The 25,057-nt window shown below is 37.4% G+C and overlaps 1 protein-coding gene across 3 annotated transcripts in view; it reads right to left on the bottom strand.

Annotated features, from left to right (window-relative positions):
- The window catches only part of LOC144662187 (phosphatidylinositol 3,4,5-trisphosphate 5-phosphatase 2-like), a 54,215-nt gene that overhangs the window by 10,568 nt on the left and 18,590 nt on the right, over nt 1-25,057 (bottom strand). For all 3 annotated transcript variants that reach the window (XR_013572412.1, XM_078522945.1, XM_078522947.1), the window contains exons 6-28: nt 24,891-24,963; nt 22,048-22,077; nt 21,663-21,737; nt 20,908-20,991; nt 20,348-20,417; nt 18,635-18,703; nt 14,281-14,375; nt 13,789-13,891; nt 12,802-12,920; nt 10,563-10,646; nt 10,048-10,165; nt 9,509-9,611; nt 8,582-8,714; nt 7,341-7,440; nt 5,256-5,341; nt 5,056-5,137; nt 3,913-3,996; nt 3,746-3,813; nt 3,163-3,220; nt 2,747-2,862; nt 1,412-1,499; nt 1,012-1,111; nt 558-619 (exon numbers count right to left, since the gene is read on the bottom strand). Coding sequence is in view for 2 of the 3 variants with exons in the window: in XM_078522945.1 (XP_078379071.1) it covers nt 558-619; nt 1,012-1,111; nt 1,412-1,499; nt 2,747-2,862; nt 3,163-3,220; nt 3,746-3,813; nt 3,913-3,996; nt 5,056-5,137; nt 5,256-5,341; nt 7,341-7,440; nt 8,582-8,714; nt 9,509-9,611; nt 10,048-10,165; nt 10,563-10,646; nt 12,802-12,920; nt 13,789-13,891; nt 14,281-14,375; nt 18,635-18,703; nt 20,348-20,417; nt 20,908-20,991; nt 21,663-21,737; nt 22,048-22,077; nt 24,891-24,963 (2,000 nt within the window). In the remaining variant the exon portion in view is untranslated. The remainder of the gene's footprint in view (nt 1-557; nt 620-1,011; nt 1,112-1,411; nt 1,500-2,746; nt 2,863-3,162; nt 3,221-3,745; nt 3,814-3,912; nt 3,997-5,055; nt 5,138-5,255; nt 5,342-7,340; nt 7,441-8,581; nt 8,715-9,508; nt 9,612-10,047; nt 10,166-10,562; nt 10,647-12,801; nt 12,921-13,788; nt 13,892-14,280; nt 14,376-18,634; nt 18,704-20,347; nt 20,418-20,907; nt 20,992-21,662; nt 21,738-22,047; nt 22,078-24,890; nt 24,964-25,057) is intronic.

The following is a 25,057-nucleotide window of genomic DNA, read 5'->3' as shown; positions in this document are numbered from 1 at the left end:
ACCTTGCCATGCACAGCAGCACACCTTGCCATGCACAGCAGCACACTGCCATGAAAATTCCATGCCGGCCCCTGCATGCACAAAGCACACCTTGCCATGCACAGCAGCACCACCTTCCACCCTTCCTCACCCCTCCCCCCCTTCATCACCACACCTGCATCAACACAACCCATCACACACACCACACCATGCCATGTACAGCAGCACACCTTGCCATGCACAGCAGCACACCTTGCCATGCACAGCAGCACACCATGCCATGCACAGCAGCACACCATGCCATGCACAGCAGCACACCATGCCATGTACAGCAGCACACCTTGCCATGCACAGCAGCACACCTTGCCATGCACAGCAGCACACCATGCCATGCACAGCAGCACACCTTGCCATGCACAGCAGCACACCATGCCATGCATACCACACGTTGCTATGCACACCACACCTTGCCATGCACAGCATATCTTGCTGCGGACAGCACACCTCAGCACACTGCACACATTGCTATGTACCACACACTTTGCAAACACATCGCTCCACATACTGTTAGACATTACCAAATGACTGTGACGATCTTTCCATGTTGTTGTTGTCCGGAAGCTTCACATGCATCTCAATCCTACAAGAAGGAAGACAATAATTTTTGCTGGTCATATGTTAAAGGAATGTCCAGAAGTCATTATTAGGCGTAAAGAACAAAGAATTTGTAATTTGTATATTCTGGTAAAAACAAGCAAGCGTCCAGTGTAATAGTACTTGGCTTGCATGGAAGCCTGCTCACAGTTTTTCCATCTGCGATCTGCTTTGCGTTGCTTTGCCCATGACCCGTTTGACTTTGCATCAAGTTGATATGACTGCTTACTCTTTGCGAAGCATACCAATGTTGGCAACTTAATTTCATAGTTTTCTATGTCTGAGTGATAACGTTCTGATCAATGTCAGACAAAAGCTCCTGATTAAATGACGTTTTGCTGGCAAGCAACAATACACAAAACCAGCGTCTAGACTTACATAATTTCTCCAGTCTTCTCGCCAAGATGTGAAAGTACGATGTTTTCACATTTTTGTGGAATTACATTGACCATGGTCCTCAATGCGATACAGCACTCCCCTGCACAATGATGAAACAACTCTGAGTTAAGCATGCCTAGCTTTCATACACTAAGAAGTTTTACAAATTTTAAGTAATTTAAAATAATTAATTACTTTGTTTGCTTAATCATTTGCATATTAATTAATTCTTTTTCCTGACAGATGATTGTACTTGTACTTCTTAACGGAATTCGACCTCATTATTTGTCCAAAGAGATTAAGATCACATAATCTCTGGTGGAAGGATGGTGCTTTCTTTCCAACATAAAAGATATTATTTACAAAAAGCCCACTTTTGAACGCACAGAACAGTATTTACCGTAAGACTCATCATTGTCCACAGACTTGATGGCAAGCAACAAATGCTGTTCTTCGAGGTATTTGTAATCTGATATTATGGGATGAAGCTGAATAAAAAGGAAGGAAGGAAGAAAATAAGGAAAAAATAAAGTGACAATATTGCAATTTCATGTACAACGATTTAACAAGCCTTATCAGATTTCGTTATTGAACTCCAATTTAAAAGCATAGACACGATGTAGAAGAAGCAGAAAGTTATGGAATCAAACATTCAACGTAATGTGACAGACCGAAATTCAATGACCACAGATGGTTGGCGGTATAATTTGTGAAGTCCATGGGAAGGTATTTGCAATGTTCATTGACCTGTGAGTGGAAGCAACAGATTATACCATACATCACTGCGAAATGATCCATTTGCCTTCCTTGGGAACTCAGTTATAAGATTTGCAGAATTCTAGTTTAAAAACTGTCACAAAGTAGTATGCATTCCTGTTGTCCTCTGAGCTGGATTGTGAACTGATAACTAGTTGTATATAATAGCAAGCGTTTTCTGCAAGGCCCATTTGTGGTTAATTTGCGCAAGCAAGTGGCTTTTGTATTTGTTTTACTCTGTTATTCATTACATCAAAAAATAGTTTGGACAATACGTACTGGTGAAAAAACATCGCTTAATGCTATACATGTAGTGATTTAAAACGAGATATACACCCCAGAGCAACTATTTGTCAGAATATTGTCTTAACCTTGAAAATTGTTATTGAAAAAGACACAAACACGAACCCTGCCTCTCCAAAAAACAAATAAAAAAACAGAGGTAAATTTTAAACAAAACAAAAAGAAACTAGCAAACAGTTAAAGGCCGATAAAATAAAATAAAATAAAATAATACGTTTTTACATTTCATAAATTATGATTTTTTTTAATTTCGAATTTGACAAAGAGTAGCGAGCCTTCAGAGGGCAAACTTGGAAATTTGTACACTTGTTTGCAGAAGCAGGAGAGTGACCTGATATACGTGAACTAGTATGAAAGCAGGAGTTTACCCAGGTTTTTGAACTTAAGGAAAATTATTTGGCAAATTAAATTATTTTTATCCCAGTTTATGACAAGATTAGCTTAAAACCACAAGTGAAACAAATGCCACCACAAGTAGTTTCATCCCAAGCAGTAAGATGTCTAGTTTGATTTTTTCCAATTTTTCTCATCCTTAGGGGCAGCCAATAAATAAACATTCGCATACAATTAACATTTAAGCTCAGCACCGTGGAAGGCAGATAAAAGTATGGAATCATGGTAGGTTGTGTGATTTGTTTACTCACTAATACTTGGTATTACTACATATCCCACTCACTGAAGGAATAACTTCCTTATTCCACTCAGGATAGGAATACTGTCCACTGGACTCGGTTTCACTGAAAAACCTTTTGCCAGACTCGACCACATTGTTCTTGTCTGTTCTCACCATGTCTTAAAAGAAACAAACACAGGGTTAGCCCATACCATAAAGTGACTAGTACCTCAAGATGGGTTAGCGTGTCAATTGGCGGAGCTTACCTTTCTAGACAGAGACGTTCTATGACAATAAAATGCTCACGTTTGCTAAAGAGGATAACACAATAACAGGGGACAGAAGAACACTAATTAAGCACCATGCTCAAGAGCTTCAAAACCTGTCATTAAATTACTATTTTTTTATGCAATCTAACACAATAGGAATTCTAGCTGTTCTTTGTCATTTGATTAATAACGGTTTGGTCCTTAGCTTACCCTCCAAACACGCCGAGTGAAATTCGATATAAAACTGAGTTTTACTGTTGGTCTTGATCTGAAAGGTTCGGAATACAAGAGGTTCATTAGAAATCAAGTATTTATACATTAAACTACATTTAAACTCATTGATAGTTTTGCTTAAGACTGCATACAAACATTCTAGATAGCTTCTCCGCTGACGTGAAGACAGGTTATGCAAAGTATAGCTGCGTTGTGTAAGAAACCATGAATGCATGTAGGACTTGTTGAGTGGGCATGTAACAACATGTGCACATAACCTGAAAGGTTTGTGGCTGGCCGTGTTCATATCCGTAAGGTTCTGTAGAGCATAGCGTTATAAGATTTCTCAGTATATGAAAATATGCAGCATTGATTTATGCGCTATCCAAATTTATTTATTTGTTTATTGTTATTGTCTAGAGAAGGTTCAACTTCATATAATCAATTAAACATCGCTAATGCCACTATGACACGATGAAGCCCTCAGTACCCATGGACTGTCTGGAAAAATTTGTAACAAAAAGTAAAAAAATGTTGAAAGCTACATGTACAATAAACTGTTTATTAACACCTTACTTACCTTTGCTCTTATTGTATGGAACTTTATAACGCACTCTCCAGAAATGGGACTCTTTGGAATACTTTGATCTACGGGAAACGATTAAGGTAGCATAAAAAATTGTGTCCAACAACAAGTTCCGATTCACAATGAAAACTGTGCTCTAGCAAGTGCTTATTTTGGAATACCTGGTGAAACAGTGAAAGGTAAAGACATGTCGTATGTACAGAAAACAGGCCAGTGGTCACTTGTCTTGATGTTTGTAGTGCAACCTACACGAAAAACAAAAACAAATGTGAAATGTTGGTACAGCTTTGTCACATTGTCATCAGGCTTTTGGAGGGAGTTACAAAGATAACACAATCAAACTTGTGCAGTCAGACACTTGTTGTTGGCAGGCCTATCGTGATACCAGCCATCAGTGCTGCATCTTAAACCTGATATGAGGAAGACCTCTCCAAAAGGAAATAATAACAACTTAATGCTTACTAGATGTCTGACTGTATTCATTAAAACAGGTCAAGAAGTCAGGGATTGTACCCGGCCAGTGTCTTACATAGTGTGTTCTAGACATTTCGCTCTCACAGAGCCTTTTTCCACACACGAGAAACGGGTTCCTTGGATGTAACCCTGCATAGAACTGCTTTAAATGATGTTACCATTTATTTTTTTCATCACTGGCCTCTACAGTTGATCAAGTGGTACAGCCGCTTTTATTAAGATCATTATCATACTACTTTGAGGCCCTTCTGACACAATCTTATAGAAAATAATACTTTGAGTTAACGTGTGTAGGGTGTATTAGGGTGCACTTGTGAAAAACCAACAGGGATCTCAGTGTGATCCTCCCACTGGTAATTGTCACAGATCCTGGTGGGAATCTTGCTTGCTGGCGAGGTGTCCAGTGGTTAAAGTCTTGGTAGGATCCCATTGGGAAATGCACAAGGAATCCTACTAGAGCCAAGTGGCTTTTTACACTTCAGGGCCCAGTTGTTCAAAACTCCGATTAAACTAACCAACGATTAAGCCTAATCGTCGATTAAAATCACTAACACTGGGTTAGCTAATCAGTGGAATTGAGAACGTTGTTTAAAGCCCGATTAGAGCCGCGATTAGTTAATCGCCGATTAGCATATTTAATCGCGGATTAGCGCTAATCCGAATTTTGAACAACTGGGCCCAGGATTTTCAGAAAAATGTCCTTGAAACAACTATCATCTCTTGACAAATTCTTTATTTTTCAACTTCAGCTAGTATGGCAATTCAATTGTATTTTAATAGGATATTTCCCGGGTGATCAGCAACACATCTTTCATGAGGTCTAGTCTTACCATATGAAGTACAAGTGATTTTAGACTGTGGAAAAGAGTGCCTAAGTACTCTGTCACACCAAGATGGTACATTAGTCAGTACCTGCAACACACACAACATGCATTCATCATTAGTCACTCATTTTCCTGTGATAATTGTATGAATTGACAGAAAAACTAGAATCGCAATAACAGCAATATCACAATGGAAGCAAATTTACCCCAGATCTTTTGACTTTCTGCCATATGTAATCATTACTACCTCGTTTGTATCTGTACGTTGGTGCAAAGGTAACTGACTCCTCCTCTGAAAAAAAAGTTGGCAAGAGTCTATCACCATTACCTTATATACAAACGTTCTCTTATGATACTTATGGTACAAAGCAAGTTAGATTTACAACTTATTTACACCCACTTTCTGTGTTACCTGCATAGCCTACTTTCTACATCTGCTGTTTGAAATGAGCCAATCTAAACCGATACATACCGTTGTTGGTTTCACGCAAATGAGCATACAAGATCAAAAGATCATGCTTGTGGGCTGTGATTGGCGGATTTCGATCCGTGTTGACTTGTTTGCCTAGCACGTCGAAAGATGGAAGTCGATAGAAAGCTGCTATGCACGTAACACTGAAGGCAAGTTTAAGACGTACAATTTATGGATAACGGTATTTTTACTGATAACAGGTTTGGTTTCTCTAAACAAAAAGCCCTAGTTGTGATACATGGAAGCCAAACTCTTACTGCTTTAAATGAAAAGACATACTTTATCCAGTAAACACTTAACAAAGGAAAGTGTATAGTGACAAGTATCCTCTGTCCCATCCATGTGGTACAACAGTTTAACAGTTTTACTGCACCAGGATCACCAAACGGTTGAAACTCAATACACTTCGTTTATTAACTATTTGCAGTGGGAAACCTTAATATCACAACTGAACATCTGCCATTTTGAATGATGGTAATTCGCCAAAATTCAGTATTCTAACTGAGGCTTCCTTCCCTTTTTTAAACTTACATCTACAGTTTTTTATGCATTTTGCAGCTGCCGGTCGTTGTCCATTTCATTCAGAATGGGAAAGTCGCAAGCTACAAAGCTCCTCGATAGATCTGTGAGGAAGGCAAGCAAGTTTCCCATACAAAGGAGGTACAATATTGCAAGAGAATTTACGTTAAGAGAGGTGTATAGTGGCAAGGGAATGGTACAATGTACAGTCTCTTGCCCAGTTTCCGGCCGGTACCAGAACTTTCCCGGCCAAAAAATGCATTCGTCGGTTATTTTCGTAGTTATCTTTTATTTTCGTCCACCGAAGCTTTCCTACAGAAAAAAGAACATTTCCACTACAACTTGATGGTTCTGGCAGGCTTTTTGGTCAAGAAACGGACGAGTAAGGTCGAGCTTTGTTTACGTGAGTAAACGTTAGGCGACTAATTTTTGCGCTTTTCACTGCACACCAAAGCTAACGTACATAAACAAAGAGCTCGTTTCGAAGGAAACTTTTCGAGAAGCTTCGTAATTTTTTGCCAGAATTTAGATTTAAGATGAAAGTGATTAGGGGTTCTGTCATCACAAGCCAGAATTCAGCTGTTTCTGAATTTCAGAAGTCAGAGTTTTAACAAAGATTTGGACTCGCTGTGCCAGTTTCCGGCCACCGAGTAGCACATTGTTCAAAAGCATTTTTATTAAGTGAAATAACTGAATTTTAGTATCTCCTGCTCAAGAAATTTATGAAATGAAAATCTAGCAAAGAGTACAAAAGCGGCTAAAGCAAGCATAGCGTGGTAAACTACAACATTTATATGTATACACTGCCAATGCATCCTAATAAGCGAAAGAAAAGGTAACGGGTCATTGACGAGGAAATATTCCATAAAACGGCAGGCGAGAAAGCAAATTCGAATAAACTGATATTGAAACTTACTTTTCGTTTGCCAAGGGACTTACAAGTCGGTTTAAGTCGAGCGGTTGTAGGGAAAAATGTGTTTTAGTTCGACGGCCGGAAACTGGACCACCTGGCCGGAAACTGGGCAACTTACTACTGTAGTTCTGCGAAAAATTGCATAATTTCTTTAATACTTGTCGCGCACAGCCAATTTTTGCACATTTCAAAGGTAAGTAGATGAACTGTCTTTGAACAAAAAATGAGTAACTTTCCGTGTATAAATGAGAAGTTATAGCGATTACAAACTAAAGTGGCCGGAAACTGGGCAAGAGACTGTACTGAAGAAAGCATTCTTGTTTCCCATTTCTGTGGTGTCTGGTTGTTTGTTACAGGTCTTACAAGAGGCAATGCTTAAAAACATACCAAATCCAAGAAAAACAATATCTTGTGTTTTCTGCTGCGCTAACTGGTCATGGATTTTCAACTTGGCAAAATTATTACATTTAACAGCAGTCAGCACCTCCTGCAGAAAACCAAGAGAAGATGGGGAAGGAATATGAAAGCTAAAATGCAAGATGTGTTATATGAATGAATGAATGATAGTAATAGTAATAGTAATAGTAATAGTAATAGTAATAGTAATAGTAATAGTAATAGTAATAGTAATAGTAATAGTAATAGTAATAGTAATAGTAATAGTAATAGTAATAGTAATAGTAATAGTATCTATAACAAAATCTCGATTTTGATTGGTTCTGAGCGCACCTATTTGTCGCGTAATCGGTGCGAGATCACGTGGGTGTCCAATTACAGGTATCCAATTTGAGCAACTTCAAATTGGATACCTGTAATTAGACACCTAAGCCATTCGCGCGTCAATCACGCGCATATAAATAGGTTCTTTCTTCCGGTTTTCCACTGTTTGTACAACCAGTTGAATTTACCATTGTCTTTTTCAGACTAAAAAAGATTCTCAAAGACTTCCTAACCTCGAATTTTGTTATTGATACGATTAATTAGTAATTGGACCTCGCGTCGTACAATTCAGGGAGTAATCGTGCTTGTCATTTCAAATTGTCCTCTCGCTGCGCGCTCGGCCGATTTTGAAATGACTCGCCTGATTACTCCCTGAATTGTACTCCACTCAGTCCAATTACTATTACTACATTTAAGAAATAACAAAAACTAGAATCTTGATACAATTCATTTAAAAAGAAATTGTGTGTTTGTAAGTTAAGAAGCTCTTTCCTTCTTTGAAACATTAAATGTACATAATTTATTTAGCTGCCTACTTTTGATGTATTGCTGTTGTTAGCTCTAAGTAAGTACTTAGTCCTCTCGTTTTACTTAAATATACTTAACTGAACGAACGAAGGAATGACTTTATTATAGTGTCAGTAGTATCAGGATTTAGCTCATAAAAACTAATTGGGGACACTGCGAGTGTTCTTCGATTTGGTACATGATCCCATTACTTCACAATCTACAATTTGTTACTATAACAACATAAACACATAACGTAAAGAGCTGTGTATGTACAAGCATTTTTAAGCACTTTTTAATAAAAGTGAAAAATCAGATTTGTTTCAACATTTAGAAATGTTTGTGATTATGGGATAATCCAAAACAGCCATATGGCAACACTTGCCCTCATGAGAACTCACCTGAACGTCCAAATCTACTCTGTAATTCAGATCTCCAAACCAAAACACATGATGAAACTGATGTGTGATACCAAACACACCTTTCTGACCAAGATTCAGTCCATTTAGAATGTCAAGGAAATTTTGATTCCGCCTGCAACGAACATGACACTAATCACATGGTACCAAGTAAAATTAAACTTAAATATCATGTCAATTTGCAAATTTTGAAAACACTGGTGATTTAATCCTTAATTTTCCATGAAAACATGTGATTACTAGTTAATAATTAAAAAAGGGGAAATAAGTGTGATAAAAAACATCAGGTGATTTGTGACGTTTGATGTCAGAGTTGGCAAAAGACTTTCTTTAATGAGATATAATTATTCTCATCTGCCAAGACAATGTATGAGAAAGAAATTGACAGAACAAAAGGAAATGTTCATCGCCTTCAACTTTCCAGTATTTTGTTCTAGTTTACAATGTCACTTTTCACTGCAAGATGCTTAAGCCATGAAATAACAATGGTTTTAGCTTTCAATCAACTGGAACTGTAGATTAACTTCAAGTAACAATGGACTTTGAGTTTGTTGGGACTGTTCAAAATGTTAGTCAATCAATATTACCAGCATCAAGTTGGCTGTAGTGCATGTTGTATTGGTCAAATTTGTTTTCAGGTAACCTTTGTTTCCACTTGTTAATCTGTTTCTATCTGAAGAACACACTTTAATGATCACGTAAACCAATTTCTATTTAATTCAGTTTATAATGAGATTTCTTTTTAATGATTTCAAATAGTTTTATGTCAACGTGAGAGTGATTTCGGGTCGAAACATTATTAACCGACATGTAGGTTGGAAACAAATTTAACCTGAAAACCATTTTGACCTAAATCAAATGCAACAAACTTAACGTGCTTTTTCTCTGTATAACTTAAATCAGTCTTACCTTAAAACCCGTGCTGCAGTACCTCTTGCTGCTAGATGACAGTTAACAAAGCACAGGGACACTGGACCCAGAGAGAAGGAAATGCCTACCCCACCTTTGTTACCTGACGTTAAAAAGAACGATTACATTCACATTGCTGCAACAATTTCCTTCAATACTGTTTTGTTACCCCCTTTTCCCAGCAGAGTACAGTGAAATAAGCCAGTGTAATATGCAGTTATTCTTAATAACCACATTCATGTGTGCCTCTATGTTTGTCAATTGTACACACTGTTCCCTGTGCCTCGGCTTAGTGCTATCAAATACATCTACGACATCTAATTATTCCTTACTGATGTACACTTAACCACTGCACCTGTACAACATTATTAAACTACTTAAAGTAAGCCCCTGCACACCTAGTTTTTATGCCAATACAAAACATTTATTCTTTTCTTATTGTCTACAGTTCAACACCAAAATTAATTACTTGTAATTATCTTAACCTCAGAACTAATCAATTCAAAGAAACTTATTTCCAGAGGTAAAGAATGTCTTACCAAGAGCATTAGCTATGCCAGTTTTAACGCTTGACTGTTGAACATGAGATATCATGTGCTTTAGGTCTTGATTAACAAACACAACCAGTCGAATACTCCACAATGTACACACACCAACCTGCAAGATACAAGGAGTAATCTTACAACGAGCATCATACCATTTCAAATTTTCATCCAGCCTTTTTCTTTCAGATCAGTGAACATAAACGTAAATATAAGTCTTTTCAGATCTTCACTAGAAATTTATTCTTTGGCAAATAGAGGTTAATCCCTTGTGTATGAGATTCATCACAAGTTGCCCCTCGGCACTCCGTCAGACTGCCTTAACAATTTGCCCTTTCTATATAGCATAGCTAGATAGCTCTGGCCAGGTTCAACCCCACATCTCTCAATCCACAGTCCTGCTTAATCATGTACCCGCTGTGTCTAGCACATCCTGCAATATTGCCTGCAGATTAATGACCTACAAGTACACATGTAAAGAGCCAATCAACGACAGTCAACATCAGACATACCATGTGAAAGTCCTTTTTAGGAAAAAGCTTGTTCAACTGTTCTTTAATCTTGACAATCCAGTCTTTTTCACCAACTGGGCATTCCTGAAACAATTATGTTAACAAATTAATTTTAATCTTGAAAGGTGAAGATTACCTTGGTAGGTTTTGAACAGAGAAGCCATGTGGCTCATCTGTCCTGGTGATAATCCTGGTTTTTGAAGTACCAAGCAATTAACTACACTTTACATGTAGGAGTACTTGCTATGTTCTAACCACTGGATATAATGCTGGTTCATTAGGCATAGCCAACCTCTCCCCCCAACCCCCCCCCCACCCAGGGGGGTACTCTGGCTTGTAAATGACGGGGATGATCGAATGGAGGCAAAACTCAGGACCCAAAAAAATCCCTAAGTCTTCCGACATTACCCAAAAAAATCCCTGGACCAAAAATAACCCACAAAAAATGCCTTGTCAAATTACCCCTAAATTGCCAGGGGGCAATTATATAACACAAAGAAAACCATAAAAAATTGAATGCTCGTGTTTGTTTATTCATCATACCATAAATACGCGAAGGCCGCGCCAAGGCACTTTAGTTCGTTTTTAATACCCCCAAAAATCCCCTATTTAAATCAAGTCACCCAAATTTTCCAACCCAAAAAAATCCCGAAATCGAAAATTTCAAACCCAAAAAAATCCTTCGACCATCTCCGTCATTTACAAGCCGGAGTACCCCCCTGGGCCCTCCAACCCCCCAACCCCACACACACACACTGCCTGCATGCTCATTCATTTATTTCCATAAAAAAACCCACTTATAACTGTGTATTATTTTTTGTAAGACTACTGTTGTAGTTTATGACATTTTTTTATGGTGGTAAAATTGTAATGCAGGTGTAAGACAGAGAATTGTCTTGAAAGTACATGTTCTAACAAATCAAGTTCCATGCTTGCAATGGCTTCTTTGCACCTGCAGTCCAAGTTTACAGATAAAAAAAACAAAAACAGCAATAACTTTTCCATGAAACAAAATTTCAAAAATCGTTGATCCGAGGGCATTGTTTTCCAAGATTTCAGTAAAATTGGTTCAAGGGTTGTTGCATTGAAACTCTAATTATATAGCCGTCAGTAAATCCTATATTGTCAGCACAGCTATTTTTCCTTAATTTCTGGGAACTGTCCAATTTGGGATTAAATTTGGATAGTTTCAATTAGGACTTTTAGGTAAAATTCACAATCTGTCCAATTAAAGATAAATTGGACAGTTTCGTCTCAGCCAATCAAATCGAAGAAAAAACATCATGTGACGGATATTAGCCAATTAGCACAAAGCATAGCGTCAGCCCTGTAAACTTGTCCTGTTTTAGTCGACAATGGCGGAATTTTATAGAGCAAGTTTGCTACGTTTTTCTATTCCTTTTGAGCTTTTCAGCAATAGAAACAACAAAGAGAAATTTTTTACGTTGTCAGAAGAGGAGCTAGCTACACTAAGAAGCAAAAACCAGGAGCAAAACACCTCCAATAGTACAAAACTTGGGTGAACGCAGGTGCAGCGAAGCGAAGCAAGAAATCAGCTAGATGCAATTCTTTGTCGTTTTTTGCTGAAATTCGAAAAGAAAAGACGGCGATGAAGTACGAACGATATAGTGGAAAGGAGTATGTCACATTCAAGAAGTTGTTAAGCTCTTCGGACACTTTGTTTACGCTTTTCATTGATTGATGCAGTGTTTTCACTCACTTTGTAGCAAGCTTCGCAAACTCAGGTGAATAAAATTGCACTGTTTTGTTTAAGTTTTATTTGTGAAGACAATGCTCTGAGTGAGTTGCATGTGCTGTGTTATGCCTACTATTGTTGAATGTTTTTCCCGTTCTGGACATAAGTTTATTGTTTATGCTGGATCGACTGACTACAAGCTATATAATTAATATGTAACCGGACTACATGCTTGTCCAATTTTGGAAAAAATTAGATTCAAAAAATTCCTCTGACAGCCAAATTGGACTCGGCCTACGGCCTCGTCCAATTTTGGCTGCCCTCGGAATTTTTTTCATCAAATTATTTCCAAATTGGACAGCATGTAGTCCAATTACGTATACAAAATGCACTCACCTTTCTTTGCAAATGTAGTTTTGTTTCGAGAATAAAAGGAAACTAAAAGGACTGTGAGCAGTCTACTAGACAATACTGGGACAATGAGATTGTTTGTTATACATTGTTAAACATAATCAATATCCCCCTAGTTAAAATAATATCCACCTGTGTGCCAATTGCATAGATATCATAAGAAACAAAATCAGCCAATGTGGTTTCCACTGTTTTACCACTCCCTTGGCATCTGAACCATGATTTCATGTCAGCAGGAGGATTAGCATTACCTGAAATATAAGATATAAAATATCAAAAAGGTAAAAGGGGTAACTAAATTACAGAATAAAATGATTTAAAAGCTGCTGTTCTTTAAAAATTCTCTTCCAAAGAGAGTTCCTAAAATATTTAATCGTGGGTAATTTTCGCCTAGATAGCGGTTAGCTGTTCCAGGCTTCACAGGCAGTCATGGTAAATGTTCTTCCTTCTTCAGTTTGTGTTTGACAACTGGGCAAACAATATTAAAGTTGGCATATCTAGTCTGACTGAATGAGTCTCACTAGTAAGCTTAAGTAAGTTTTTCATTATAGGTGGGTACATGCCCCTGTAAATTAATGCTTGTTATAGTGTATATATATATATAGGAATAATAGTGTATGTTCAAGGTCTTCCTGCTCCTAAATGAATAATGGGACCCCTCTTTGTTATTCAAAAATAAAGCTCCCTTAGGATAAACAACAAGTAGGCAAAGTTTGAGCGAAAATCTATTGTCAGTTCTATTTTGATGGAATGACCTTAAGTAGTGTAACATTTGCAAACTAATGAACAAGCTGCCTTGTGTTTTATTGGTCATGCTGTCAAAATTATTTCAAGCATTGGCTGCAGAATCACACTGTGAATTTGTTACATTCAGTGAGTGAGGTTTACATTTTTAATTCAATACTGTGAAAGTTTTAAAGTCAGATTATTTAGTGAAAGTAAACAGCATTTTACATGAATAGCAACAAGGGTACTCAGTGTGCGGGTGTGTTTTTTATAGTTCTACAAACATAGAAAGGGTCATTAATGGTCCCTTTGTTTTCCTCTGTAGTCTCTACCTGTCATGTCAGACACTGGGGTGACTGTGTAAAGTAGTAAATATGTTTCTATTTACCCTACCCATGTTCCATGTCCCAATGAAAATGGAAACTTGATTCTTCATCAAGTTTTTAGAATGTTGATTCTTCATTTGTTGAACAAGTTGACAGAACAGCTCTCGTGACTAAAACAAATTAAAACAACTAAAAATTATTTCACAGTTTTACAAAGAGGCTGCTGTGGTATCCTGATATACTGAGATCGAACTGTAAAATCGGTAACCAATATTTAAATTGTGTTTACAGTACATGAAAAAAGGAACATGTTCCTGGTTTCTGAATGTTGAATCATGGTGTCAATATTGCCAAAGGAAATCTTCTGATTTGGTCTGAAATAAATTGACTAAATGATTAGTAATTTTAAACATGATTTCCCAAGCTACACAATTGATTATTATTAGTAACATTTCCAGAGCTTCTGGGCCTTTCTTTTTGGATTAGTAACAGTCAGTTCACCTTGATTTAATGATTTAATAAATTACCATGCAATAATAAATTAAGTGATCTCTTTTACCTTGCCATCATCAAACTCAAAGTCCTTTGCCGGTTTTGACTCCAACTTCAGTCGTAATCTCTTGATGTTACCCTTTGATTTAACTAATTGAACAACTAGAAATGGGGACAAAGTATGTGAGCACTCACATTGTTTTACATTCAAAGGGATCTTATGTCACCAGTCATTTACATTGAGATGAACACTGTGAGTGAGCAATGGTGAATTAACATTTAAGGACGTCTGCACGAAAATCTTCTAACATTGCAATTTTTGTCGAACTTTCACCACTGCTAGTTTACGAGAAACTCATGTCAGAAAATTGGGGGTCACCAAATTCGTTTTCGCGATATGATATCTGAAAGAAGGCACTTATTTGGATAAATTTGACTTTGTCACTGGATATGACTTCAGTGACTTCTGGCGACAAAATATTTTAAAAGAATCGACGCAGGCCAGCTTTCTTTATCTGAGCTTTATCAAGTTGGTCTTTTGAACAAAAATATTTCGCTTTTGGGGTCCCTTAAGGTAAATCTTGTCTTTAAGAACTGTATTTGCAAACATTCAAGACTGCAAAATGTGACTGATTTGACTGTGTGGAGAAGAGAAAACAAAAAAATAACATACTTCCAACATTCAAATTTGGCCAATCTTTCTTAAACGTGACGAAAGCCAAAGCCAAAGATTTTTATTGGCTCTTAGTGAATAAAATCCATACAAACAGGTCGCCGGTACCCATTTATACACCTGGGTGTAGACAGGCACTATGAGAGTAAGGCCCTGTTCAAACGTTGAACTTCTCATGTACCAAACCAAATAGCCACAATTAAGTACATGAAGAGATCGACGTTTGAATCAATTAAGTTCGACAGATGTAATTTGGGTCGACCCAAGAATTAAGTTCGACATGGCCGCAGTCAGTCAGATTAACTGTGGGGAGACTACGGAGCAACTCCGATTTAAACCTCCAACTTTTCATGTACTGAACCTAATGCATAAATTACGCTAATACAATATAAGAAGGTTTGTGATTGGCAAGTGAGCTGTCATGAAAGCGGTCATGCATAACATTTGGCGTGACGAAACGCTCTCGATCGCTAAATAATCAAGATTGCGTGCTTTCCAACGTCCAATTTCAGTATTATTGGATTTTATTTGCATCCTGTTTCGACTTTTGCTTTTAAATATATCTTCTTAAAAATTTTTTTTGGGACTAAACTCAAGATTTTTCATAAATCTAACATTTCCCCAAAAATGAAAGTAAAATCTTAAAACGCACGCGAGTTATTTCGAAAAAAAGGTTTTTAAAATAAAAGTTAATAACACAGTTAGGTGTCATAATCCTCAGCACGTTGACTTCCCGGGGACGTTTTTGCGCGAAAGAGCATCATCCCGGAGCTCTTATTACGAGAACCTCATTAGCATTTTTTGTTGACATGTGATTTTCCTTCTCTCACATTCTAGATATCGTTATTCGGTTCATCGCTCTTCGTTTCTCGTTATTGACTTAATAGAGGTCTTGAAAAAAGTTAACAATAATAGAGAAAACTCCTTGGATAGCGAAAATATCGAAGCTGAGACCTAAGAAGAAGACAAACGCGGAATGTTGGTCGATGTACGTGCGGCAAATCCTGCGGACAAATCAAACTGCCCGTTGCTACTTCATTTTCTGTACTCTTCCTCCGCATATTTTTCTTGGTTTTTCCATTTCTCTCGCACGCTGAAGTTCAACAAGGAGAATAAATGTGACTGTCACACTATTATTCTCTTTGAATTCCCGCGAAGATCGTTTCGCTCGCTGTGAACAGAAGGGGTTCCATCATTTTATTGGTCGGCGGCATATCTTGTTGACATAAGAGCGTAACATGTTTACAAATCTTCGAATGGCGAAAACTCGCAATCGTTTTTTGCGAAGATACTGTCTCTTTGAATGAATTAATAGGGTATGTAGAGTTGGCGGATTCCAACGAAATTTGGCCAGAACATTCGCAAAGCATCGAAGAACAAAAGTGTGTCGGGATTTCCTTTATTTTGGATATTTTTCTTGTGACAGCCGCGGACGCAACAGGGTCGGCAAATTATTCGATACTTAAACTTTACGGGTCTATAAAAAGATAACCAATAAGAATCAAGAAAAAGCCTGACACACTTTGAGAGATTGATCCTTGCTGATTAACATTGTGCAGTTCTTTTGCAGTAGTGGTTATGTTTGATACCCGATTAATTCGGAGGAATGACACTTGGTCTTTTTCTCTTTACCGGCTTCTTACTTCTCAAGAATGGCTCTGACAAACAACGGATATTTTTTTCGAATTCCACAGTTCTTTACCTTTCTATTGATATATACATGTAGATTGTGTCAGTTTACTTAAAAACAACCCGCGTACGAATTTTTTTCCGAAGGACACCCGCGAAGGTATTGTGTAACCTTAATGAAAAGAAACAAAAACAAGACTAGAAGCTAAAGGTAGAAGTTAAATTTAACGAATTGATTGATACTGAAGAAATTTAACTGAAACCTGGCGACTGTACTTCAAAAACTGCGCTATGCTCCTCCATTAAACAGTGTTTTTATTCGTTGCATTAAGTGTGCAACTGGAGAAGTCATTGTTTACCTCTGTTCGCAAAATGAGTTCGAGACATAAACAGTTAGACGTTTGAATCAACCGGCCGAACTTAATTATTTGGGTCCACTCCACCCAAATAGGTATTATATTCGGGTCATGAAAAGTTCGACGTTTGAACCGGGCCTAAAGTGTCTTGCCCAAGAACACAACATAATGACCCTGGCGACCATGCCTCCCATATACATGTATTGCATTTATTGTATATAATACTTTGTGTACTTTGTATAAAAAGTGAGCAGTCAATTTTTTTTGTATCACTGTAAGTAGATGATATGCTACAATATATATATTTAAGTGGTCAAATCTTTATCATTTGCACCTTCACAAAAAATCACCTACCGTAACAATTTGATTTAGTGCCTGGGGCGCTTATTTACTTTTGGCACCTTAAGGGAGGGCGCTTATTCGAGCAAGGGTGCTTATTTGATTTCTTGCGAAACAACCAACCAAATATTTTAATAAATATTTAAATAACTAACAATAACATAAACTGTAACAGTAACAAATTGTCGAAAGTTCAGTTACTTTTACAAGAATTGTTCATTTTAGCAGTAAATATATACATGTACGGTACGATGAATGTTCATGAGTTGATCTTTTTGACGTCAATGACTTCAGTAGATCTAGAGGCAGTTATCCACAATAGGGGTGCTTTTTAGAATAGGGGCGGGTATAAGAATGGGGTGCTTATTAGAATGGGGGCGCTTATTGGAATAGGGGCGCTTATTAACAATAACACATTCCAAGAGGGGCACTTATTTGGAAGGGGGTACTTATTCCGAAGGAGGGCACTAAGTAATGTATCAAATGAATTTGTTTTTTTTTATTTCCAGGCATAACTAATCGATGACATCAATGACATCAATGACATCAATGAAATCAATGAGTAATCAATGGGTAATCGATTGGTAATCAGTTGATAAGTCATTGATTATTGCCAATGATCAATGAATAATCAATGGCTAATCGATAGGCCACAAAATTTTTGGTTATTAATTAGTTATCGATTGCATCGATTAGTCATTGATTGCATTGATTAGTCATTCCTTTCATTCATTACTCATCAAGATCATCTCCTTCAGGTGCGTAATGTAACTGTTTACGCCGGCTGTTTCCCTAAGCCAATTAAGCAGTTTTACTTTGCTGAAAACATCAACCGAAAGAAATCTTAAAACCACGTAGTCGATTCGTATGGTACTTGTCAGTTTTACTTTCAGACTGGTTGGTTCCTGTTCAGTTGTTTTGTTATTGAATAAAGAGTTGGGTAAGGTTATATTTTGCACAAACCGTCTGTTTTTGTGATTAGCACTTCATGTCTCGACATGCCGGGAGATAATTGCACTTTTTATAAAAGGGTAATTTTCGTCAACAGAAACGCCAGTTATAAAGAAAAGTACGTCTAACACAGATTTAAAAAAAAATTACAAACGAAAAAAGGGTACAAGAAAGCAAAAAATGTGTTTTTTGTGCGCAGTATAATATTTAGTCGATGAGTAATCGATGGATCATCGATGAGTTATCAATAACATCAATAGGTAATCAATCACATCAATGAGTAATCAATAATCGATAGGCCACAAAATTTTTGGGCTTCGATTAGTCATTGTTTATACTCATTGATCATCGCCAATAATCAATGACTAATCAACTGATTACCAATCGATTACTCATTGATTACCAATTGATGTCATTGATCATCGATTAGTTATGCCTGGTTATTTCCAACCCTGGGGTTCTTATCTGTGTACCTTTGCTCTGATCAGAAGTATTGTTTGCATCCACAGCTTCAATTTGATTCTTTAGAAATGAGATCTTGCCTAAAAGAAATTTTATTGAGTAGACAACAAGAGTGATAGAGATCAACTGATTACCCAGGCAAATGTCATTTGTAAACACTATACATTTTAGTAAATAAAATTTCTAGAGAAAGTTTGGTCAAAAGGTTTAAAAATGTTCTCTGTGCCTGGGAGGGAGTTTACCCAATCCTGGTGACTTTTTTGCATTCATGGAAAGCAGGCATACTTTGTTTCATTTTAATTTACTTCCATGTATGTTGTTTACAATAATTTGTATTGGCCCGATGTTTTTTCCCCGTGTATACAATTTGTATCATAACTGTGATAGCTTTGAAAATTTTGGAATTCCCAAACATAGTTATTTGGTGGTGTCTTTATTTACTCAAATTTGACAATGATCGGACAAATTCCCCTTGAGTTTTAACTCTAGAGGCCTTAGCTTCATTGGCTCAAAATTATATCTTGAGAATATAGTGTCATTGATAAGTCTTGACATCTCATTCAGACCTCACTTCTGGTAACATCTGTTGCATGCCATTTTCCTGTCACTCAATTTCCATATAGTATTCTTATTCAAAAGAGCAAAATGTAAACCTCTTATTTAACGAAAAAATAGCCTTTGAAGGTACACATTCAGTTAAAGCTGTAGTTCTCTTAAAATATAAAAATGGTTTAAACAGATCAAAAAAAAATTAAAAGGATACTAGTATGTGGTCTTCTTCAGAGAACGATGGATTTTGCAAGGTTCGCAGAATTCTAATAGGTTGCATTGACGCTATTGTTCGTTGCCCCCCTGGTGAGCAACTAGCAATGTGTAAACCCTTGGGAAGGGCGCTCTTTCGTTTATAGTGTTTTTGTTGAGGAAAGAATGTAAAGACAAGACGAGAAACAACGCGTTATTAATGACTTAAAAGCTAACGGTTATCCCGACAGCTTCATCAAGTCAGCTGGCTAATCAAACAAAACAAACATGCAACCAAGAACCCAGGAGAATCCGAAGGCATACACGTCCATCCCATAAATTATGTGAAAGGAGTGTCGGAGCATGTTCGACGGGCTTTGAGCCACGAAAACATCAAGACAGCATTTAAACCAGTACGAACTTTAGGAAATATCTTCAAAAAGCCCAAGGACCGACCGAATAAAGAGCAGTTGAAAGGAATTGTATACAAAGTGACTTGCAGGACATGCTCATTTGCATACGTTGGGGAAAGCAAAAGAAGCTGGAAATCGCGAGGAGCCGAACACAAGCCGGCACAAACGAAAATATCAACTCCGCGATTAAACATCATGCAGAAATCGGCCACGACATACATCCAAGTTACGGCGAAATTCTTGAAACAGGTGTAAGCAGCAAGAACAAAAGACTGTTTCTGGAGTACAGTCTTTACATTCTTTCCTATAAACAAAAGAGCGCCCTTCCCAAGGGTTTAGGCATCGCTAGTTGCTCCCCAAGGGGGCAATGAACAATAACGTCAATGCAACCTATTAGAATTCTGCGAACCTTGCAAACTCCATCATTCTCTGAAGAAGACCGCAGAAGGCGATCAAAAATTTAGAGTATCCTTTTTATATTTTTAGATCTGTTTAAACCATTTTAATTTATATTTTAAGCTATGACCACAGATCGCTCCAGCAGTTTTATTTACTGTAGTTCTCTTTTACCTTCTATGTAATTAACTGAAATATACAATTTGTTTTTAAAGCTGGAAGTTGCCATTCCTTGAACCAACACCTATTGATTTTAATAATAAAAAGCTGTTAACAGTTAAATAACCAATAGGAGAGGCATCTTATATCTGGTCTCACGTAAATTCTAAAGCATTCACATTTGATTTTAACTAATAAGATCTCTTTCATAAAGCTCTACTCCCGATCTTCCTGTTGTAATATTATCCACACAACTTTCACTACAGTACACAACCATATATGCGAGTTATGTTGAACTGCTTAGCTACCCAAGTAAGGTAGATGTAAGTCAAAACATTTAATCTGAAACTGAATTTACAAATCTGACAGTATTGTATGAAATGATTAGATAGGGCTTGAAATGGCCTGCTAATCAAGTACAATGCACAGAAAGTTACATAAAAACCTACTTGTCCAGGATTAATGGACTGGATTCTTGTTTAAAAGCCCTTTGTTGGTACTGTGTATTTTGTAATCTGTTCACCTACATGGATGATTGGACACAAACATGTCACACAAAGTCCAAAGGCACTAACCTCAAAAATACGAGTTTTGCGTTCAGGCTCCAGTTTGTCTTCTTCCTGGTTGATGCTTGCCACTTCTTTTAAAGCATTGTAAGCCTGTTAATGAAAACAACAAAATTTCACGTAATTTTGACTTACCATAACTGTCTTCCGGAATAAATGTGGCTAAATAACATTTAGACAAAGTTAACCGCGTGACAATGCAGGTCAGCGGACATTCATCACATTCAAGTGGCCTTGAATGGCTACTTTTAAGCTTAGGCACCTTTGCGGCTTCAGTGCTTTTGGATGCTCACACAATTTGCAACGATTTTCACTGCACTTAGCCTGCTTGCAGTGCACTCTGAAGCTTTTTTGCACACTCCACTCTCCCTTCAGACTGTGGATGGGTTAGGTAAGTATCCCAATGAGTCATTCAGTGTGATGGTGCCTAGTGGCGACCGCTCACAGGGTTACTATGGTTACCCCTATTCTGTGCTAGTTGTTGCCAGGCTCCACCAAGCCCATCTATTGGCAATGAGTTTAACTATGCTTTTGGTTGACCAAACAATGAGATAACATCTTGTTAATTGACAGATGAGGCCTGGTCTTTGGTTCCTTAAGAAGCCACCTTTTATAGTACGCTTTGAATTCATGTTTTATTAATAAAATGTTATCCATAGTTTTTTTATATATCTTCTTGCTGTGACTTTTTGCTAAAGAAAGGATTAAACACAGCAGCTGCTTTGCAATTTGAAGCAGAGCAGCCTTACTATACTCCGGCTAACCTGTGTTTGTAGCGACTTTGCTCCAGCAATGCTTTCTGCTAAGAGATCCATTAACAGTTTGAAGCTTGGCTGCTCCTGTAAATACACATGAATACAAATGAAATACAAATTGTGTTGTTTATCCAAACCCCCAACGTGATGTTTTTTGGGTTTGAACAAACCCCTTCATCGATTGGAATGAGCTGGAATGAAATTTGAAATTATAAGAAAGACCAATCCCTGAATTGTACAACACAATGTCTAATTACTAACAGGACACCTACATGTGTGTGATCAAGCTAAAATTATGTAATAAATAGGTGTGTGTGGGAAACCAATCAAAAACAAGAATTTTGTTATTGCTGTCATCAATAAAAAATAACATCAGATACATGTAAAAACTTACATCTGTTGAATGTTGTGGCAATGAGCATTTCTGTAATGATAACAAAGACAGTAAATTTTAATTATTAATTACCTTATTAAAATAGGGAGAAGGAGAAGGTCTACCCAGTTATCAAAGTTCTGGACATGACCAGGGCAGCAAAAAAGTTTAAAAAATAAATTTAAAATCAAAATAAATTTAAATTAGTAGTTGGACATTTACATAAAAAAACACACTGAAGACACAAACTGTAAGCATTGAAAAGAATTATAAGGTCTTATAAGGACCATGGAGGAGACAGTTAGGCAGCAGAAGTGGGTAAAGAGATGGGAGAGTATGGAGCTGAGTAGGTGGAATGGGTTGGGATTATAATGCAGCATTAGTAATGAGACAGTAGTGTTTGTAGGCAGCGAGGTTATGCAAACCATGTGAGCCAGAAATCCCAGGGATCCATATTCACAGTCGTTCGGTCGTCCGAGACGACTAAAAAATCGTATGGACGACCAAAAGATTACATAGACTCGTCCGCTGGACGACTTAAGTTTGACTTAATGAAAAAAAAAATATATTAAGTTTTCTTATGAGTTACTTGAGTTCTGACCACTTGTCATCCATTCATAACATTTCAAAAACAGAAAATAATTTGCAACTTTCTGTTGCGATAAAATCATAATTTTGGCCGCCATCTTGGCAATCTCGAGCCCAGAGTCCATCCAGTCGGTCAGCGGTATGGGATGAACTCTGGGAAACTGGAATCGATCAGATCAATTTCAGGTCGATTTCAGGAAGAACCTTGGTCTTCCGTTTTTTATTGCGCATGCTCGTAGTTCCAAGCGGAAGTAAATTTCCCAGAACGGAAGTAAATCGAAAAAGTTGAACTACAGTATTACTGGTGTTTATTGATTCAACAAAAGTAACAATAACGTCCTGCAGTTAACAAAAGAGAGAGTTAACAAAATTGCGTCTGGTGTTTTGATTTCCTTTAGTCTCTTTCTTGAGCATTCTGCTATGTTTGTTTTAAAATCAATAGTGTTGTTAGCCTTCCAGGATTCCGTCCGTGAAGACTGCGTGCGTGTGTCCGTTGTTGTTTTGCCGAGGACAGCTAAGAAATTTACATAATACACAGCGCACAAACAAGCTATTGTTCTGTTCATAAAAAAAATTTGTTTGGCAACTTTCGCATACTTTTGTTTGGCGACTTTTGTATATTGGAAAGGCTTCTCGCTAACAGCGCATCTTTTCAGGATAGGTTGCATGTTTTCAAGCAAATAATTTTTTCCTCGTTGAATGGCGGTGATATTAATAAAGACGTTGAAGGCCACACGCACACAGGTCTACGCTATTTAAAAGGCGTAATTAGCATTTTGGCGACTTAGCACGTGCACACGTGTGTTATAATTTTTGTACAATTCATTTTCTTCAGCAAAACAACAACGTGTTTTGTTCAAATTCTGCGTCATTAGTAATTATTTTGAATCGTGCACTGTCTGCCATATTCAGTTTTTCAACCGGAACAGAGATTTGAATGAAAACAAGTAGTTCTAGCGAGATTTGTAGGTCAACTATAAATTGAGTTTTCATTCGACCTTGTCCTTGGTGACGCCGTCGTTTGTTGTTTAAAAACTCCGTTCAGAATCGATGTTTAAAGAAAGTCCTTTTTTATTGATGGTATCTTTAACGTTCAAAGAGAAGGGAAGAATTAGGAAATATTTCATTTATTTAGAGCCATATCACGATTTCTTAGGTGTTTTTACAAAATTAAGCTGATACTTCTGAACATTTGACCATTGAAAACAAAAAAATGTTTTTCCAGGGTTTCCGGTTTGGTTTACTTCCGGGAAGATTTTCAGACTTCCGTGTTGATTTCTATTGTTCTGTGAGGGCCAATAGAGAAAGAGAAATACATTTCAGTTTCCCAGAGTGTCTACCGGCGACCCTACTGCTGACCAACCGCTGACGGACCGCGGAGCCGGGAGACACTCTGGGCTCGAGATTGCCATCTTGGCTGATGCGGTATTTTCCATCAATGAAATCATTGCAGGCTCAATTTTCAAGCTGTCAACCGCTGATATTTTGTACTGCAGCTGCATCCGCGAAAACACGAGGCGATCACATCAGCTGATGTTGTGATCAAAATTTGCCGATATCTTGGTGTGGCACCGCCAGCAAAGAAGAAAAAGCAATGTTAACACTTCAGAAAAACAAACCAAATATGAATAAGAAGAGCAAAAGCGTTATTTTCTTCCGTTGTGGCAGTCGAAGAGGCCCTGGCTTTCATTTGTGCCCCCATCATACGCTTCCGTCAACATCACAAGCCGCTTGGGGGCGTGATGTTTTGTGAAATTTGTAAGCCGGCAGCCAAGGTAGACAAGTAAAGAGTCTCATTAACAAATACTTGTGAATCAAACTTTATTATAACAGATTCGTTGTCTTGTAGATTTCATGTATACACAGTGTTACATACATGTGATAATAACAAAAAAGTCAGCTTTTCATTTACTTGTTGTACGGTCGCCATTCTTCACTTTTGAACGGGCAAGTAAAATTTTGCCAGGGCAAGTATGTCATCTTGCATACTTGCCCGGCTGACGACTTGGAGAAAAAACGAATATGGATCCCTGAAATCCCAATGAAAGGCTAAACATGAGCTACATGTACCTAAACTAACTGTAGGCTAACAAGATTGCTATTCACACTTTGTCAAGACCTGATTTCCTTAAGCACCTTCTAGCACTGGGAGAATTAAGATAAGGTTATTACATTGTGAAGCAAAATAATATTAAATTATAAATAAAGATAATTTAATTAATGCTATCAATGCCACTATATTCATAATTATTCATGGGCAACAAAAAAGCTCATACCAGCTTGTGTTGATCGCCAAGACTAAACACATTCTGAAGCATGTTTACTCTTGAGAGAAACAACTGCAGTTCTCTGTGAATAAAACAAATAACAACAATTCAGCATGATTTTGAAAGAAATTAGAACAGTAAATACATTTACACTAGATCTGTAGTTACGGGTATTT

Source organism: Oculina patagonica, chromosome 8, assembly GCF_052425735.1.
Source record: "Oculina patagonica isolate OP01 chromosome 8, crgOcupat, whole genome shotgun sequence".
Lineage (NCBI taxonomy): Eukaryota > Metazoa > Cnidaria > Anthozoa > Scleractinia > Oculinidae > Oculina > Oculina patagonica.
The sequence above is the reverse complement of the archived record's forward strand: the minus strand, read 5'-3'. Positions and strand labels throughout refer to the sequence as shown.